The sequence below is a fragment of the Salpingoeca rosetta genome (assembly GCF_000188695.1).
Source record: "Salpingoeca rosetta unplaced genomic scaffold supercont1.21, whole genome shotgun sequence".
NCBI classification, from domain to species: Eukaryota; class Choanoflagellata; order Craspedida; family Salpingoecidae; genus Salpingoeca; species Salpingoeca rosetta.
The window spans coordinates 879945-897537 of NW_004754913.1; the positions used below are offsets into that span (position 1 = coordinate 879945).

The window sequence follows — 17593 nt, forward strand, 5'->3', positions numbered from 1 at the left end:
CGGATACAGTTGCAATCCGGAGCCAGCGATGATGGGCGACGACGATGATGAGCCCAACAAGCAAACGCAGCAAGAAGCAGCCACGGGAAAACGATGAGGAAAAAGAAAGGGTGACAGCGCAAAGGCAACATGCAGCAAGCTCTTACAATCGTACGACGTAAACAAGGAGAACAAAGAGACAGAGGGAGGCGGAAAGAGAGAGAGTGTGTGTGCGTGTGTGTGCGTGTGCGTGGATGTGTGCGTGGATGTGCATGTGTGCATGTGCATTGTAATATTTGTACATGTGCATGCATCTCACATCGAGATGTCCCAAGTTGCACCAACACCTGCCCCACTCCTTTCGCCTCCGTCCCACTCTTTTCACACCCTCCCACTCCCATCAACACCATCTCACTCTTCTCATGACCCCAAACTACCCAACCAACAGACATTTCCCAGCTGAAACTGCCTGTTGGGTTGAAGGAGGAGCAGTTGTTGGTGTACGAGGGATGCGCGTGCAGCACAGCGGGTACGCAGTCCACATGTGTGGCCCAGTGTGCATGCGCGCTGAGGTCGCGACCAGGACTCGTTCGGTTCGAGTGCAGCGATGCTTGCAGCTGCGATCCGGAAACATGCGCACAGCGAACGTGCCAACGGCCTTCCAAGGCGGCACCACATTTGGTCGTCTTCGACTGCGGCGGCAGCAAAGGGCACGGGCTCAAGACCACTTGCGCCATCCCCCGCGATGCGTTCGTGCTGCTCTACCTTGGTGAGGTCATCTCCCTCCCAGAGGCCCGGCGCAGGGCTGCCAAACAGGACAGGGATGGGCGACCCACCTACCTGATCAGGCTGCAGGAGCATTCCACAGGATCACAAGCCCGCACGATCGTCACCTGCGTCGATGCAGAGATGTATGGCAACGAAGCGCGCTTCATCAACCACTCCTGCAGCCCCAACTTGCGCCTGGAGGTGGTGCGCTGGCACTTTATTCCGCACATTGCGTTGTTTGCCTCACGCGACATTGCTGATGGAGAGGAGCTGACCTTTGACTATGGCGTGGCTGATGCTGCTGCTGGTGATAGTGGTGATGATGATGGTGATGATGATGATGATGATGATGATGATGATGATGATGATGATGATGATGATGATGATGATGATGCTGCTGCTGGTGATAGTGGTGATGATGATGGTGATGATGATGATGATGATGATGATGATGATGATGATGATGATGATGATGATGATGATGATGATGATGTCGGGGGTGCTGTCGGGGGTGACGTTGGTATTGTAGGCAAAGAGGCTCTTGGTGTCGGGCCGTCCCGCACCCCCTGTTTGTGTGGGGCATCCGTATGCCGCGGGTTTCTTCCCCGCCACGACTTTGGACCCACCAGCTAGCCTGAGCGCCTGCGCGCACTCGCGTATGCGCGTGTTCATGTGGGTAATCCGCACGCGTGTGCACGTCACAATGTGTATATCGTGGTGTGTATATCGTGGTGTGTACATCGTGGTGTGCATTGGTTTCCACATGCACACGTTATTTCGCGCTCTCTCTCTCTCTCTGTCTGTCCGTCTGTGCCTTGTTACGTGTGCGTGTAGGTGGTACACAGTGGCCGAGGCGTTGCCTTTGCGTGTGCTATTGAAGTGCTTGAAAACATGGCAGGTGCCTTTGTGCTGAGTGGCATTTATTTACATCGTCGTTCACAACGTCCTGTACACGCACACCTGCGGAAAAACAAACTCATAAACGAACACAGCCACAAGACAAGACGACAAGGCCTACAAGGCCCCAATTACACAACACAACCAGCACTCAACAAACTGCAAACAAACTTACATAACACACCATGTGATATAAAATAAAGCAGAGGGTCAGCACACACACACACACACACACACACACACACACACACACACACACACACACACACACACACACACACACACACACACACACACACACACACACACACACGCATCAAAGGACAGACAGAGACTCTGAGAAACAAATGAAGAACAACAAAAAACCAAGTCAACGCTTAATCACGTCACTTCCAGCAAGTACGAGGGTTCATTAGCACAACCAAAACCCCCCAAAACGCGTACCATGCATCAGCGCAGCATCCTCGACACGCGAGGCACAGAGGCACATGCTGTCGTGCCGTCTCTGTGCGTTGATTCACTCGACTCAGTGCGGGCCACTCGCTCACCCACTCACTCACATGCGTACTCACCCACCCACACCCACTCACTCGCATGCGTACTCACTCGCCCATACCCACATCCATACACTCACATTCACTCACCCGCAGTCACACACTCACATTCACTCACCCGCAGTCACACACTCACGTTCATTCACCTACACACATCGTCCAGACATCGCCAGCACTGTCACCAGGACGGCCGCATCACAGCCACCAGAGGCGCCCCTACTCTCCCCTGCCCCACCGCACACCGGTCGACAGCTCGCGCATCAGCACTCGGTGAGCGGGGGCATGTCAACCCAAGCGCGGCAGTCAATGGCACCACACAGACACGGCGCCTTGTCGTCATCGTCCATCTGGTGCTTGTAGTCGTACGTCAGCTCCTCCCCAGCGCGAATGTCCCGTCGAGCAAAGATGACCACATACGGCTGGCCCTCAATGTCAATCTCCTCGCTGCAGCAGTTGGGGTCGCACGAGTGGTTGATGAACCGCGTCCAGTTGCCCTGCAGCGTCGCGTCAATCACCACCGTGTTGTTGCCAACACTGAACATGTAGCAGCCAAGCCCGCGGTCACGGTACTCGCCCTCGCGCACATCCGCCAGCGTCGTGCGGAAGCGCACACCAGCGTACTCCGCAACGCACTCGCCCGCCTTGAAGTCCTGCTCCGCATACAGCCCGTGGCCCGAGATGCGTGACCGACCAACGCGAAGCTTGCTCTTGCGCATCTTGGCCAGCGCACGCGCCTCAATCCGCTCGCTCGGCAGCCGCTCCACCGTGTATGCGCGCGTGGGCCGCCGCCGGGGCTTGATGCGGTGCAGGGCGTGCGGCACCTCCCGCGCTGCATACGTGAGCAGCCGCTCGAGGTTGCGGGCGGCGGCGCTGCGGACCGGCTGCAGGCGCGTGGGCACGTCAAGTGGCGGCGGCGGCGGCATCAGAGCCTCAATCGGGTTGTGCCGGCCAAGCTCGTCGTGGTGCCGGTACGCCTGGCAGCGGGCAGCGCCAGGCCGAAACTCCAACAGCCGCATGATTGGCGTGTCAAGCCCAAACCACCACAGGCCGTTAAACGGCACGGGCACAGCGTCTTTGTCCTTGTTGCCGTTGGCACTGTTGTCACCATGGGACGCACTGTCACTTAAGCGGTGCTCGCGACCAGCATTAACAGCAGCAGTGGTGGTGGCGGTGGTGGTGGCGGCAGCAGTGGCGGCGGCAGTGGCGGTGCCTTCCTCTTCCGCAGCAGCGATAGCAGGCGGTTCGGCAGCCTTTGTACCAGCGATCTGCGCTGGCTTGTGCGTGTGCACCTGTGCATGCTGTGCCACATTTGTTGCCTTTTTCTCCACCAATGTCGACGCATGCACAGATGAGGACGCATCCGCATCGCTGTTGTTGTTGTTGTTGTTGTTGTTGTTGTTGTTGTTGTTGTTGTTGTTGCGTGCGGTCGAGATAACGCGTATCACGGCATCAACGGTTTCCAACATGCGCTTGCGGGACGACACCGTGTCCTCGTTCAACTCCTTCGTGGACTCCTGCATCGTGCCTTCCTTCCTCGTCTCCTGCTTCGTCTTCTTCTCACCCGTCTGGTTCGTCTCCGTCTCTGCGGCGCTGACGCCTGCCCCCGCTGTTGTCGGCGCAGCTGCCGTTTCTCTTGCTTGCACTGGCGGACACGGCTTCTCAGGCAACGACAGCCGCACACCGGCAATGCGCAGGAACGCAACAGCTGTCTTCAGCGGGGTCGCACACGTGAAGTCCACAATTGTGGCGCTGCCATCGCTCACAGTCACCTTAAACTCGGGCCGGTGCCGTGACGCCGTAGACTTGGTGATGGAAACATGGCACAGTACACGCGACACGCCACCACGCGTGCTGCTCTGGCTGGTTCCCTCCTTGGTCTCACGGCTAGCACTTGCCGTTTTCGCCCGCTTGGCAGCATGCCTGAACGCCGCTGGTGTCGATGCTGACGATGACGGGCCGCAAGAGGAAGAGGAAGAGGAAGAGGAAGATGGCGGGAGAGATAGCGCAGAGGACACATCACGCCACGAACTCACACGCACGGCGGTGAAGCCGAGCGGGAACAGCTCGTCGCGGGTGTGAAACCCGTCGGCGGCAATGATGCGGCCCATGTCCGTCACGGTGAGGGACCCAATGCGAAGGTGGCCCGTCGGACAATCAAAGAACTTGTCATAGGCAGCCCACTCGTCCCGCTCAAACACCACACACCCGAGCACGCCAAACTCTGTCATGATCCGCTGCTGCTTGTCAGTGTGCTCTGTGACAGTAGCACCAGCAGCGTCAACAGTAGCAGCAGCAGCGTCAACGGTACCTGCAGTACCCGAATCATCACATTGGACGCTGCCAACAGTAGCAGGAGCGTGCACAGCAGTAGCAGCAGCGTCAGCAGCGTCAGATCCGGGCGGCGACGACGCATCCACCGTCACATCCATGCTTGTGGTGCGGTGCTTTGCACAGTACACCAAGTGCCCCTCAAGGAACTCGCAGTTGTGTGCAACTGCGCAGGGAAAATGCATGTTGGCATTGCACGATGGCACGTGGCAGCCAACAGTGGCACCCTTCTTCCTGCACGCGGTGCATCGTGACTGCTTGCCGCGCGAAAGGACATCTGAGACGCGCCTAACGTGCTGCACGCGCCCACTGGACTCCTCCCGCTCCAGCCCCGCAGACCACCAGATGCAGTTGAAGTGCACCCACTTGTCCATGCCCACGTTCACCAGTCGGCCGCCCTGGTGCGGCTCTGCGTCGCCTCTACCGCTGCACAGCAGACAGGGGCGCACATCTGTTCCCGCGTCCAGGCGACGCGGTGTGGGCAACGCGTGCTTCCATGCCTGCGCCACGGAGCGAAGCCACTTTACTCGCATCGCGCGGGCACTTGTGTCGTCATCATCATCATCAGCACCCCCAGCACCGCCCTCAGCACCCCCCTTTCCTTTCAAGGCAACCGTTGCCAATGGCCGCAACGAGGATGCCGCCGATGATGATGATGATGAAAGCGACGGCGACGATGCTGCTGTCCTCCTCAGTGTCTCAACAGCAGCTGCGCGTGTTTCCCTGTCCCGCTGCTGCTTGTTGGCTGTGCTGCGTTTGGTTGATCTGGTCACTGACACAATCGGCCCAACGGCAACCGGCCGCAGCGGTGACACAGGCACGCTTGGTTGCGGCTCTGTTGCCACAGCTGTTGTTGCTGCTGCTGCTGCTGCTGTTGCGAGTGTCGCCTCGTCTGCTGGTGCTGACGGTGAAGCCGGGGCAGATGTCGCTGTTGTGGTCATTGCAGACGCGGTTGTGACTGCCCCAGTCTCTGCGCCTTCACGGGAAGTCCCAGGACGCTGCTTCCTCTGCTGCTCAGTGTCTTCCCACGACGAGCCTGGCGTTAGTGGCGCCGAACTGGCTGTGGCAGCAGCGGCCGCCGTGCTGGCTACATCCGCCCCAGTGCCACTTTGGTCAACGGCAGCACCATGTGCACCACGCAAGTTTCCTCTGCCGGTGCCTGCCTCATCCCCCGCCCGGCTGGCTGATGGCTGACTTGCAGATGTGGACGATGCAACCACAGCATCATCATCAACGTTTGCTGGGACATTTGCTCCGGTAGTCATGCCCTCCCCCTCACAGGTGCCAATCGTGGTAGGGACAGAGGAGTTGGTAGTTGTGATGATGGTGGTGGTTGTGCTGGGCATGCTGGTGGTGGTCGGTGTAGGAACGGTTGTTGCCGAAGATATCCCGTTCTCTGTCTCCGTCTTTGCCTCCGTCTTTGTCTTTGCCTTTGTCTTCGTCTTCGTCTTTCGCTTCGTCTTTGGCTCTGCAGCTGACAGCGAGGCTGTGCATCCAGCCTTGCTCTGGTCTTCCCCATTTTCTTCACCACGGCCGCCATCGCTGTTGCTTGGAGGGGAAGATGTAGCGTCATCCTCCGGCTGCAGGGGCGAGACGGCACAGCCGCTGTCAGGGCTGACTGTTCGTCCAACGTCCGTGCCATCGCTGGAGGCCCTCGTGGAGCCCATCCCTTGGCTGGCTCTCTTGCCCGGTTGTTGTTGTTGTTGTTGTTGGTGTTGTTGGTGTTGTTGTTGGTGTTGGTGTTGTTGTTGTTGTTGTTGTTGTTGTTGTTGTTGTTGTTGTTGTTGTTGTTGTTGTTGTTGTTGTTGTTGTTGTTGTTGTTGTTGTTGTTGTTGTTGTTTGTGTTGTTGTTGTTGCTGTCGTTGATCCGTGTGAGCACATTGTTCGTCAAGAGAGTGGGCCTGCTTGGTGTTCTGCGCATGGTCGTGCTTGTGCTTGCGCCGCCGCTTGTGACCATGTTTGTGCTTGTGTTTATGCTTGTGCTTGTGCTTGGTAGGTGATGTCTGGTGCTGCAACATGCTTGACGTCACGGCTCCCGCCTCAGTGCTGCCAGCGCCGTGCCCAGGCTGCGGCGAGCTGTGCTGCTGTTGGTGCGGCTGCTTGAACAAATCAGACACATTGTCCCAAACGGAGCTGCTGTGATTGCTGCCGCCGTGCTGCACAGCGTCGCTAGCAGACGAACAACTTGCCGCTCCCCGCACGTAATGGCCAGCGTTGCTGTTCGTGTGCTGCGGCTGCGGCTGCGGCGGTGCCGGAGGAGCACGTGCTAGGTTCTGCATGGACGCATTCACGCGCTGTAGCAGGTGCATGAGGGAGCCCTGGAGGAAGGATGGCGCGGTTGTTGGCGGGTCCTGCGTTGCCAGCGCAGACCCTTGCGGCTGCCGCTGCTGTTGCGGAGGCCGGTACTGCACTGCCGTTTGCGCATGATGCAATTGAGGCACATGCTGCGCCATGTCCTGTTGCCGCTTTACTTCTTCGTCTTGTTGTTGTTGTTGCTGTTGCTGCTGCTGTCGAGCGAGTAAAACAGACGCCAAGTGCTCGTGGGAGGTGAAGGGTTCAGCCGCAGCTGCAGCCGCCATGGTCGGGTGGGCGACGCTGCTGACGCCACAATTGCCGCCGCTGTTACCATTATTGCTGCTGCTGTTGTTCGCATAGGTGGACTTGAAGAGTGGGTGTGCGACTGGCATGGAATGGGGCAGAGCAACAGCTGCCCGCCCCGCCTGGTGTGCTGTGAGACGAGGGACACTGGGCTGCTCGCGTGGCACTGCCGCTGCCTCATGTGGGGGTTGGTATGTCATTCCAAAACAGTTCAGAAGCTGCTGTTGTTGCTGCTGCTGCTGCTGCTGCTGTTGCAGTGCGCGTTGTGTCTGTAACGACGGCATGAGGGCGGGCGGAAGTGTGCTGGGCACGCTAACAGCCGCCGCACCAGAGGACGGTGTGCGTGGCGGCGAGAAGGACGCGGCGCCCGCTTGCCGAAAAGCGTGCGGTGGTGTGGGGAGGACCACTGGTCGTGGCGGCGAAACGAGCGGCACCGAAGGCGGCTGCGGTGTGCCAGAATTGTGTCCAAAAGTGCCTCCATTGCCGGCAGGGGTCGACGTTCCCATCAACATCTGCTGCTGTTGCCACTGCTGCCATTGCTGTTGCTGTTGCTGCCACTGTTGCTGTTGCTGCTGTTGGCGTTGTTGTGCATGTCGCTGGGACAGTGGGGGGAAGCAGGCGACGGCAGAAACTGGCGATTGAGCAGCTGAAGGCGGCAATGTAGACGCAGCTCCCACCTGAGTCAGGCGGCGAATGCCATTGGTCATGCTGTTCGCCTGCTGCACCGGCAGTGCAGACGCCGACATGGACACAGCCGGGACCGGCAGCGAAAATGGTCCACGCAGTGGCTGCTGGTGGTGCTGGTGTTGTTGGTGGTGTTGTTCGAGTGTGAACGCAGGGTGCGGTTCCAAGCGGTGGGGCCCGGGCATGAGGGATGCCTGTGACATTGCCGACGTGGATGCTGGCAAAGGCAGCGACACCTGGGGCGATGAGGCGGATGTAAGCGGCAAGTATGCCGTCGGCAAGGCGGGTGTTGGAGACGCTTGGACGTTGGATTGCCACTCGCAGAACTTGGCAAACAGGCGAAACGTCTTGGAAAGCCGTGCATCAGGTCCATTGAACAACGCTTGCTGCTCGCGTTGTTGTTGTTGTTGCTGCTGCTGCTGCTGCTGCTGCTGTTGTTGTTGTTGTTGTTGTTGTTGGTGCGTCTCAGGCATCTGCACAAACGAGTGTGGGCTGGGGTGGGGTCGGCCAGCTGTCGTCTTGGACTTCATCTTTGGTTTCTTCTGGCGAGCCGGCGCCGTGCAATTCTCGTCCTCGCCTGCAGCCATCGGGTGCAACCTCTTTCCCTGAACCCTGATCTTGTTCGTGGACGTGACCTTGTCCTTGACCCTGGGCTTGTCCTGGGGCTTGGTCTTGATCTTGCCCTTGACCTTGCGCTTGTCCTTGCGCTTGGGCTGGGTCTTGGTCTTGTTGTCATTGCGCCGTTGCCCTCCTGGGTTTGTCACAACTTGCTCCCCAGGTCGTGCACATGGTGATACGGATGCTGACGATGCAAGGCCCACGTGGCTGCCGCATGTTGGCGCTGTGTCCTTGCTCGCCTGTTGCTGCACGTCTGACGTCGAGACAGCGGGCTTTGGCTGAGTCAGCGTGTCTGAAGTGGACATGGCACGAGGTGCTTCGGTCGGCGCTGTCACTTTCCGCCCAGCAGATGTGAGTGCCGGTGCTGGCTTTGAGGCGGCAGCTGTTGCTTCTGTTGCTCTCGGACTTGCAGCTCTGTTGAGCAAAGTCGCAGCCGTGTCGAGCACGGTTGGTGCTGCTTCCGCTGCTGTTGCTGTTGATGCAATTGCTACAGTTGCTGCAGTTGCAGCACTGCTGGCCGCAACGGAGGAGACGGCGGCAACCGGAGTTGCTGTGTCTGTCGGCGCTGTTGTCGTGGCACGCTGTTTGCAACTCGAAACTGTGCCCTCCTGCATTTCAGCATGATCATGTTGATTTGCCTGTGCTGGCACCCCTTCAGGCTGCGGGGTCCTATCATCATTGCTTCGTGTGCTAATCGGTGTGGCCTTCCCCTCGTTCTTCTTCTCGTTCTTCGTCTGCTGCTGCTGCTGTTCCTGCGTCCCGTTTGTTGCTAGTGCCTTGTCGTCTGTGTTGCTCTCCTTCTTCTTGCCCTTGTCGTGGTTCCTCTCCTCTCGCCCTTCCCTTCTGTTGCCTTCTTCATCCCGCTGCTGCTGCTGCTGGTGGTGGTGGTAGTGGTGGAGATGATTCATGGCCGTGCCAGCACGCGTACCATGATCGCTGCTCGCCGCTGCCGCTGCGCGCTCATTCGGTGGCTGTGTCGCAGCGCCCTTCGAAACGCATGTGGGACACTCGTACCTGTATCGTCAAAACCAAAGCCAGCGGGTGAAATGAGCAACGCGCGCGCACACACACACATGTGGGGGGGGGGGTGAAGAGTGTGAATCGGAAAAGCATTATCAACTGCACTGCACGTTCAGCATAGACGCATTCACGAGGGCACTGTGTGTGTGTGTGTGTGTGTGTGTGTGTGTGTGTGTGTGTGTGTGTGTGTGTGTGTGTGTGTGTGTGTGTGTGTGTGTGCGCGCGTGTGTGTTTGGCGGTGTGCAAACATGTGAAAAAAAGCGCACGAGCTAGCTTGCTTGCAAACGCGAGGGCGCTCACCCATTCTCAATGTACTTCTTGCGAGTGCGGCGCGATTTGATGAGCGGGTCGCAGTGGTCGTGGACAAGGCCTTTGCACGCGTTGCACTGAAGAATGTACTGCAACGACAGCTTGATCTCAAATTCGTCCTTGCACACGGGGCAGTGCTGTGTGTCCTGTGAAATGCACATCAGTGGATGAGATTGGTTGTGAGCAGCTGTGAATGTTCGGCTGGTCAGTTTACGACAAGAGTGGGACGTGGCACAAATCAAACAGCACACAGCAGCAAGTTATGGAAATGCCAACCAAATAATACACCAGCACACGGCGCCGCCAGCGAGCTACACAGTTGGCATTCAACCCGCAAACACGTGCATGCATGCACGCGCCACACGTAGCTCTGCACCTGTGCAAGAGTGCAGTTCATGCAATAACGCCAGTCAGAGCTGCGTGCTGCTTGCCAGCGACGGCACATGCTACACTTGATGCACCTGTACATGAGTGGAAACACACAAGGGGTTTAGGAATGGCATTGGTGTGTTGGCAAGACAGCAGGGTGCACATGTGTTCACAGCGAACGTGGTGTGGCGTGCAAAATGTGAGCAAGAGAATAGCGCAGCAGAGCCACAGGGACAAAGAAAGGGCGAATGTGTGTGTGCGTGTGTGTGTGCGTGTTGTGTGTGTATTGCGCGCGCAAGAAAAGGTTGTCATTGTGGGCGAGCAACAGAGAGCCCTGTGTGGGACGAGCGCAAGTCTTTTCGTTGACGCTGCACCGCTGCAAAAGCGATGATCAAAGGCATGGCCACAATACTCACTCTGGGCAGACCCAGTGCTTAGTGTCCATGGACGGATGGCTTGGTGGGATGCATTCTGTGTGGCAAATTGTCTGGCAGCGACTGCACACAACGTGCTCTGCCGTGTCCATGTTGATGATGCGGCCAATCACAAGATCAGGCGCCAGCGCACGCGCACAGCACTGGCACTGCAGACATCGCGGGCACCTGCGTCACATGGGCAGCCGTGCACGTCGAGGGGACGGGGCAGCGATTGCAAGCACGCGCGAGGTGAGGTTGCAGCCAATATCATGCAAGCAAAAGCGGAGCCGTTGGGGTCGTGTAACTAAAGCAAAAACATGCTCACATTGCGCACGCATGGCATGCTGCACGCAGAAGCTTCAGATGCACGCTTGCGCACACGCACAGGAACACACACGCAAAACCATGACGACGCACCGGAACTTTGAAAAGTCGTAGTGCCACGCGTGGCGGTAGGTGGTTGGAACCGTGTCCAGGAGACAGCCGAGGTGAAACGCCTCACAGCACGTGTCGCAAAACACCATCAGGTCGTCATCGCCGCCAACACCGGCCGAGTGGCACAGCGTGCACATGTCAATGGTTGCCAGTCTGGGGTCAGAAAAGTACACGGGTTGGAACACCGCAAGCAACTTGAGCGCCTCCAACAAGCGCGCTGGGGCCTACAACGAGTACAGCGGACGTGTGCGCACATGTACATATGAGTTGTGTGTAACAACAAAAGCAGCGGCAGGAGCCGGCGTCATGTCCACAACCTTGGCCGTGTTTCGAGCAAAGCTGCGACGAAAGGCGTTGTGTTGTGTGATTTGAGTAGTCAGCAGCGTATCAGAGTGAGTAACTTGCATGTGCGTACAGGTGCGAGAAACATATCAACTCCAACACAGAGTGGATGAGAGGGAGGGGGGACGTGGATGGAAGGAATGATTGGAGCAGGTGGGGAGGAAACGTTCGCATTCACCAACGAGCAACTTCGACGGCATCACACGCACAATCGAAAGGAACCAGCCCCACAACTGGTTTTCACTCCAACGCAACGCAACTTACATACACGTTCACAGAAATCCACACAACACATCTTACACACACACACACACACACACACACACACACACACACACACACACACACACACACACACACACACACACACACACACACACACCACATGCAGCACAGGGGCACATACCGGCTGTTCCGGGTCTGTAACGGGCCTGACAATCTTGAGGTCTGGCTCGACGCTGTAGCGCGGGGGCGTTGGCCGTGGCAGCGCTTTCACCACCCGGCGGGCAGGCATGGTACCCGACAGGCACGGCAGCACGGCGGCAAGCTGCTCGTTGAGGAGGCAGGTGGAGCAGTGGTAGGGGTCGTCGGTAGCGCCCAGGCGACGGAGGCCAGCGTCATCCAGACCCTCACACTCCGCGTGCACCCACGTCTGTGCGCAGGAGGAGGGGCAGGGAGCGATTAGTGGCAGTAGCAAGCCCAACGGATGATAGTGTGTGTGTGTATGTTTGTGTGTGTATACGGAGAGAGAGTGTGTGTATACGGAGTGTGTGTTTGTGTGTGTGTGTGTGTTTGTGTGTGTGTGTGTGTTTGTGTGTGTGTGTGTGTGTGTGTGTGTGCGTGTGTGTGTGTGTGTGTGTGTGTGTGTGTGTGTGTGTACGGTGAACAAAGAGCCTCCTCAGGAAATACAAGCCAGTAACAGCTATCACACGTGTCGCGAACACAAACACGATGCAATCCCCCACCCTCCTCTCATGGATCCACTCATTGACACGTGTGAGCTTACATCACACGTCTCGCAGAGAACCATGTCCGGGGTGTCATCACGATAGGAGACTTTGCACACAGGGCACACGTTGCCACGCTTGCGTAGTTGAGAGCACGGCGTGCAGTAGTCAAAGGTGGCGGACCACGAAGACACCTGATGGCACAAAGGAAGAGCGGAGCGAGCGAGCGAGCGAGTGAGTGAGTGAGTGAGTGAGTGAGTGAGTGAGTGAGTGAGTGGGGCAGAGAGAATGTGCGCGTGGGTATCCGAGAGACCAAGAGACCGAGGGAGCGCGTGGCACAAGGCAAGCTGCATGCAGCTTCGTACAGTACATGCTGGCACGGCAATAAACAAACAAGCGCATGCACATACGCACATCAAGCAAACACAAGCACAAACGCGAAAACAAGCGAACAAAACAGTTGACACAACACAACACATGTGTTCGTACCTCGTTGGCCGTGCGGTGGCAATCGAGGCATCTGCGGCAGTCCTCACAGCAGTAGGATGGCGGTCGCTTGGGCAGGCCGGCACAGCCGGGATGAAACTCTTTCCCACACACACGACACGCCATGCGCGCCCGCGAGCGAGCGGAGGCCGTGGAATCACACCGGGAGCACGTCGTGCAGTCGGCACACAGCCAGCACGTGCGCACACTCTCCTCGTTGGCGGCAAACAGGGGGCTGCTTGGCTGCATGCCGGCGCAGCGCGGATGAAAGCGACGGGCACACGCCATGCACAGCAGCATGTCCTTGTGCTCCTGCATCTTCGAGCACGACGCACACTGCAGCTCGCGCGCCAGGTCAAAGCCGGCGGGGATGTTGGTGGTGTCGACGGCAAGCACAGCGTTTATGTCCTCGACAGACGCGTGGCGCCGACAAAACACGTGAAACGTGCTTGGCAGCATCACTGCCTTTGCTGCTGTGATGCACGGGTAATGGTACACCTGCATGCAATCCACGCTTGCACCACTGCCGCGCTTCTGGCCCTTGGGCCCACTCTCGTACAGGGAGGAGCACGCACACGGGATGTTGGCACCAGGCTCGCCGCAGTAGGTGCACTTGACTGCCAACGAGGCAACAATGGCGTGGCGGGCGTTCTTGTAGACAGTGTTGCCGTCCGCATCTGTGCTCGGCCGCACGCTCGGGGCCCAGCCAAGGCACGGGTGGTGCACGTGCGCCATCCTGCCCTCGAGGCGGTAGGGCCCAAACGCATCCGCAAACATGGGCCGGAGAAGACCGTGGCAGCCGAGCAGGCAGAACGCACACTGGTCGCGGGCACGCTTGGCGCGGGCGCGGGCGTTGGCGAGAAACGGATTGGACACCATCAAGGAGCGCTCATCAGAACCACCACCAGCGTTGGCGGAAGCGTGGTCGCGCTTCGGCTTGCTGCTGCTTCTGTTACTGTTACCGCTGCTCTTGCTGTTACTGGTACTGCTGCTGCTGCTGCTGCTGCTCTTGCTGCCGGGCTGGGCAACCGCCCGCTTGGGCGGCCGAGAAGAGGATGAGGGGGAGGGTGTGGAGGATGAGGATGACCGGAAACTGGAGCCAGTCGCGCCCTTGGTGGTCTTGTTAGCAGCGCCGCTGCTGCGTCTGCTGGTGGTGCTGGTGGTGTGACGAGTGCTCTTGGCTGCACTGCCACCTGCGCTGCTGCTGCTGCTGCTGCTGCTGCTGCTGCTGCTGCTGCTGCTTCTCCTGTTCCTGGCGCTGGTGGTCGTCGCCCTGTGCGAGGTGGCCTTGCCGCCTGTGAGAGATGTTGCCGTCGCCTCTGGGGCGGGCAATCCACGCTGCTGCGCCGGCTGCTGTGGCCCCGGCGCGTCACAGATGGCGTCGAGCATGCGCGCGGGAACGCGAATGGCCTGGCGGAGGTTTGACGGCCGTGCTCGCTGGGGTGTTGGAATTGGGTTGAGTGGCACGGGCACGAGGCTTCTAGACGCCCGCCGGGACAGCAGCGGCACCGCGGCGACTGTTGTGCATGCTGGGGTCGTTGTCGCTGCTGCTGCTGCTGGTGCAGGCGTTTCTTGTGTTGTTGGTGTTGGTGTTGGCTTGGCGAACGTGCTTCTTCGTCTCCTTCTTGCAGTCGGGGCGACAGGCGACGGCGACGGGACCGCTCGTTGCGTGGTCGGTGTGGCTGCTGTTGTTGCTGTTGTTGCTGTGTTGGTGGCTGTTGAGACCTTGCTGCCACGGCGACTGCTTGCTGCCGGCCGCTGTCGCTCCTCATCCCTCGTGCGTGTGTGTGAGGCCGCTGTTGATTTGGCGCGTTTACAGCGGGGCCTGTCACAAACAGCAAGCACTTGCGGCGGCGGCGGCGGCGATGTTGCTGCAGTTGCTATTGATGATGATGATGATGATGATGATGATGATGATGATGATGATGATGATGATGATGATGATGATGATGATGATGATGATGATGATGATGATGATGATGATGATGATGATGATGATGGTGGTGGTGGTGGTGGTGGTGGTGGTGACAATGGTGATGATGATGGGGATGGGGATGATGACGGGTGAGAGCTGTCCGTGGTGTAGCGCTTGGGGACGAGAGTCTGGCGTCCGTGTACGCGGTCAACATCGATGCTGCGGTACACGGGAACCATCTGCACGCTTTCTTCGTTCCTGCAGCACACAGAGCGCAAAGGAGGAGAAGTAAGGTGAGCTGCGAGCACCTGACATGTACGCGCGAGGCGCAGCCGAGCCCGTTCATGCCAGCGCCCACACGCCCACACGTACTCATTGGAGAGGAGCCGGACGGCTGAAGGAGAGAGCGGCTTCCACTGGTCTGCCGTCTTCTTGAAGCCTTTAAAATGAACACGCACGCGCCCCTTCTTCTCGTCCACTTTCACCACTGTCGCCGCAAACCTGTTGGTGCGCACGTGCGTGCATGCGTGCGTGCATGCGGGCGTGCGTGTGCGCGTGTGTTGTGTGTGCGTATGTGTTGTGTGTGAGCACGTGCAAGCAAGTACGGGCGCGTGCGTGCTTGTGTGTGTGTGTGTGTGTGTGTGCGCCATTGCGTTGGCCCAGTGCAGGCGAGACAATGAAATGCTCTCACCAAGCTTTGCCATCGTGGGCCACGACAAGGTGTCGCTGTTTTCGCGCGATGTTCAAGGCCTTCAACACGTGCGGGATGGCGGCCGACGTCATCTGCAGGTCACCGCCATCTTCCTCTTCATCCTTGCTGGCACTGCTTGTGTTTGTGTTGCTGTTGCTGTTGCTTGTGTTTGTGGTGTTGTTGGTGTGTTTGCTGGTGTTGTTGCGATTGTTTGTGTGTGAGATGTTGCTGTTGCTTTTGCTACTGTTGGCTGTTGTCGCTGTATCAGACAAGCTCCACCGGCGAGGTCGTGGCGTCCTTGAACTGCGACGCGCCGGTCCCTCGCTCATATCTGCATGTCACCGTGCAATCTCGACGCGGCGCTTCCCTGGTGTCCGACGTGAGCGGTGTCCCGCCGTTGGAGGGGAAGGGGGCGCACTGGAATACAAGGGCGCGCGCAGAGTGTTTGGGAAGAGAGGGGGGAAAACAACGCGCGTATGAGATTGCAAGCAAGGCATGACATGCGGATCGTGTATTGGATGTGGTGCGTGGTCAATTGCACAAGAGTCATAGACAAACCAGTGCGTGCGTGTGTGTGTGTGTGTGCGTCAAGTGATGGAATAGGGCTGTCAAGGTCGAAGTGGTGGCGATGGTGAAGTGGAGAAGGGAGGAGGAGGAGGGTGGTTGATGCACAACAACACTTGAGCTTGAAGCACGCAGTGCGTGTTGTACACAACAAGACTTGATGGAAACAAGGCTCCATTGTTCGCAGGTGTGTCGGGCAACCGCTGTGCGTACATGCACCACATCGACACATGGACACACTTCGACACACGGGCGCGCGCACATCGGCACACACTCACACATCGACACACGTGCACGCACGTACACACACACACACACACACACACACACACACACACACACACACATCGACACAAACGCATACGTCCACACACATGTCGATACACACACACACGTACACACACACATGTCGATACACACACACACACACACACCAGGCGTATGGACGTTGTTGTTGTTGTCGGCGACACTTGTTGCTGGCTCCTCACAGCACGCACGCTAGTCGACATGCAAGTTGCGCGCAAGGCGGGCTCCAACTCGCCAGTGGCACCCGAAGCTTCGGGGGCTGAACGGCGATAGTAGAAAGCACGCGGTCGTGGCTCACGAGTCCACTCTGTTGTCGATGGCTCAGCAACAAGGCTTGTTGTCGAGGTTGTTGTGGCCGAATGCACGTACAGATGAGATGTGGGTGTGGTCGTGGTGTAAATGGCGTGGAGTTGCACGCGCACGCGAGATGTCCGTGCTGCACACGCCACTCACTCGCGCTCTCGCACCCTTGATCAACCAACCAAACCACAAGCCGTCACAACACCACAAACAAACAACGTGGTGGGGGAAGAACAGTCGCTGTTGCGCTCTTTCTGTTGTTTGTGTGTGGTTGGGGCTGCCGCTCGTGATAATAATGTTTGTTTGGTACGATTTGATGCGGCTTTATGGTTTACAAACAGCGCCGAAAAAAAAGGTGAGACAAAAGATTTATGGCGATACTACCAACAAATTGTCGAGGCAACGTTGGCGTGGCGTTTTTTCTTGTTGCTTGCTTTTTCTGCCGCCGCGCGTGCCCGCCTGCAGCAAACACACACAGCAGTGTCTATCTGTGGTTGCTGTGCGAGCGTGCGCGCATTCTCCTCTTTTCCCCCCTCTTTCCCCTCCCCTCCCTTTCCCTCTCCTCAACTTCCCGCCACCCTCACCCAGTTGCTCACCACCGCGTGTGGCCAGCTACGCGTGTGTGTGTTTCTGGGAGTGTGCGAGCTCTTCGAAGGGACCCCCACTCCACTCCACACCACACCACTCCACTCGACACCACATCCCCCCCCAACAAGCCTGCCTTTCCTCTTCCAACCCATCATTTGGTTGCCTGCAAGGAAGACACTCACGCATCTTGAGGGAGAGCAGCAACACGACGTGCCCTCCGCTTCTCACACGGACACACAAGCCCTTCCACAACCACACGCAACCCCCCCCCCCCCCCCACCTTCCCACCACCACCACCGACCGCTCAAACCCGCTTTGTGTGTGAGCACCCTTCCACCAAGTAACCCGCACCACGGCGCCCCTCGCTTAACATCGGCCAGGTGTGTATTGTATTGTTCCGCAAGGCCACAACCTGTGCACACACACACACACACACACACACACACACACACACACACACACACGACACACACACACAC

General features: G+C 58.2%; 3 protein-coding genes across 3 annotated transcripts in view; 2 read left to right on the plus strand and 1 right to left on the minus strand.

Annotated features, from left to right (window-relative positions):
* Positions 1 to 47: 47 nt before the first annotated feature.
* Positions 48 to 1745, plus strand: PTSG_08195 (Ehmt2 protein; the record flags this gene model as incomplete). The annotated part of the gene is made up of 2 exons (XM_004991163.1): positions 48 to 150; positions 428 to 1745. 2 exons carry the CDS (start codon positions 48 to 50, stop codon positions 1378 to 1380), a joined length of 1056 nt encoding a protein of 351 aa, XP_004991220.1. The 3' UTR covers positions 1381 to 1745.
* A 713-nt stretch (positions 1746 to 2458) lies between these two features.
* On the minus strand, positions 2459 to 16810 carry PTSG_12693 (uncharacterized protein; the record flags this gene model as incomplete). Its single annotated transcript, XM_004991164.1, has 12 exons — positions 16355 to 16810; positions 15627 to 15773; positions 15357 to 15478; positions 15038 to 15166; positions 12754 to 14923; positions 12324 to 12458; positions 11724 to 11969; positions 10958 to 11199; positions 10541 to 10726; positions 10132 to 10216; positions 9747 to 9901; positions 2459 to 9440 (listed from the first exon to the last, which is right to left on the minus strand). The coding sequence occupies exons 1-12, from the start codon at positions 16427 to 16429 to the stop codon at positions 2459 to 2461; spliced, it is 10674 nt and encodes a 3557-aa protein (XP_004991221.1). The 5' UTR covers positions 16430 to 16810.
* A 613-nt stretch (positions 16811 to 17423) lies between these two features.
* The window catches only part of PTSG_08198 (uncharacterized protein), a 5513-nt gene continuing 5343 nt past the window's right edge, over positions 17424 to 17593 (plus strand). Inside the window, exon 1 of the mRNA XM_004991165.1 lies at positions 17424 to 17494. The gene's annotated coding sequence lies outside the window, so the exon portion shown is untranslated. The remainder of the gene's footprint in view (positions 17495 to 17593) is intronic.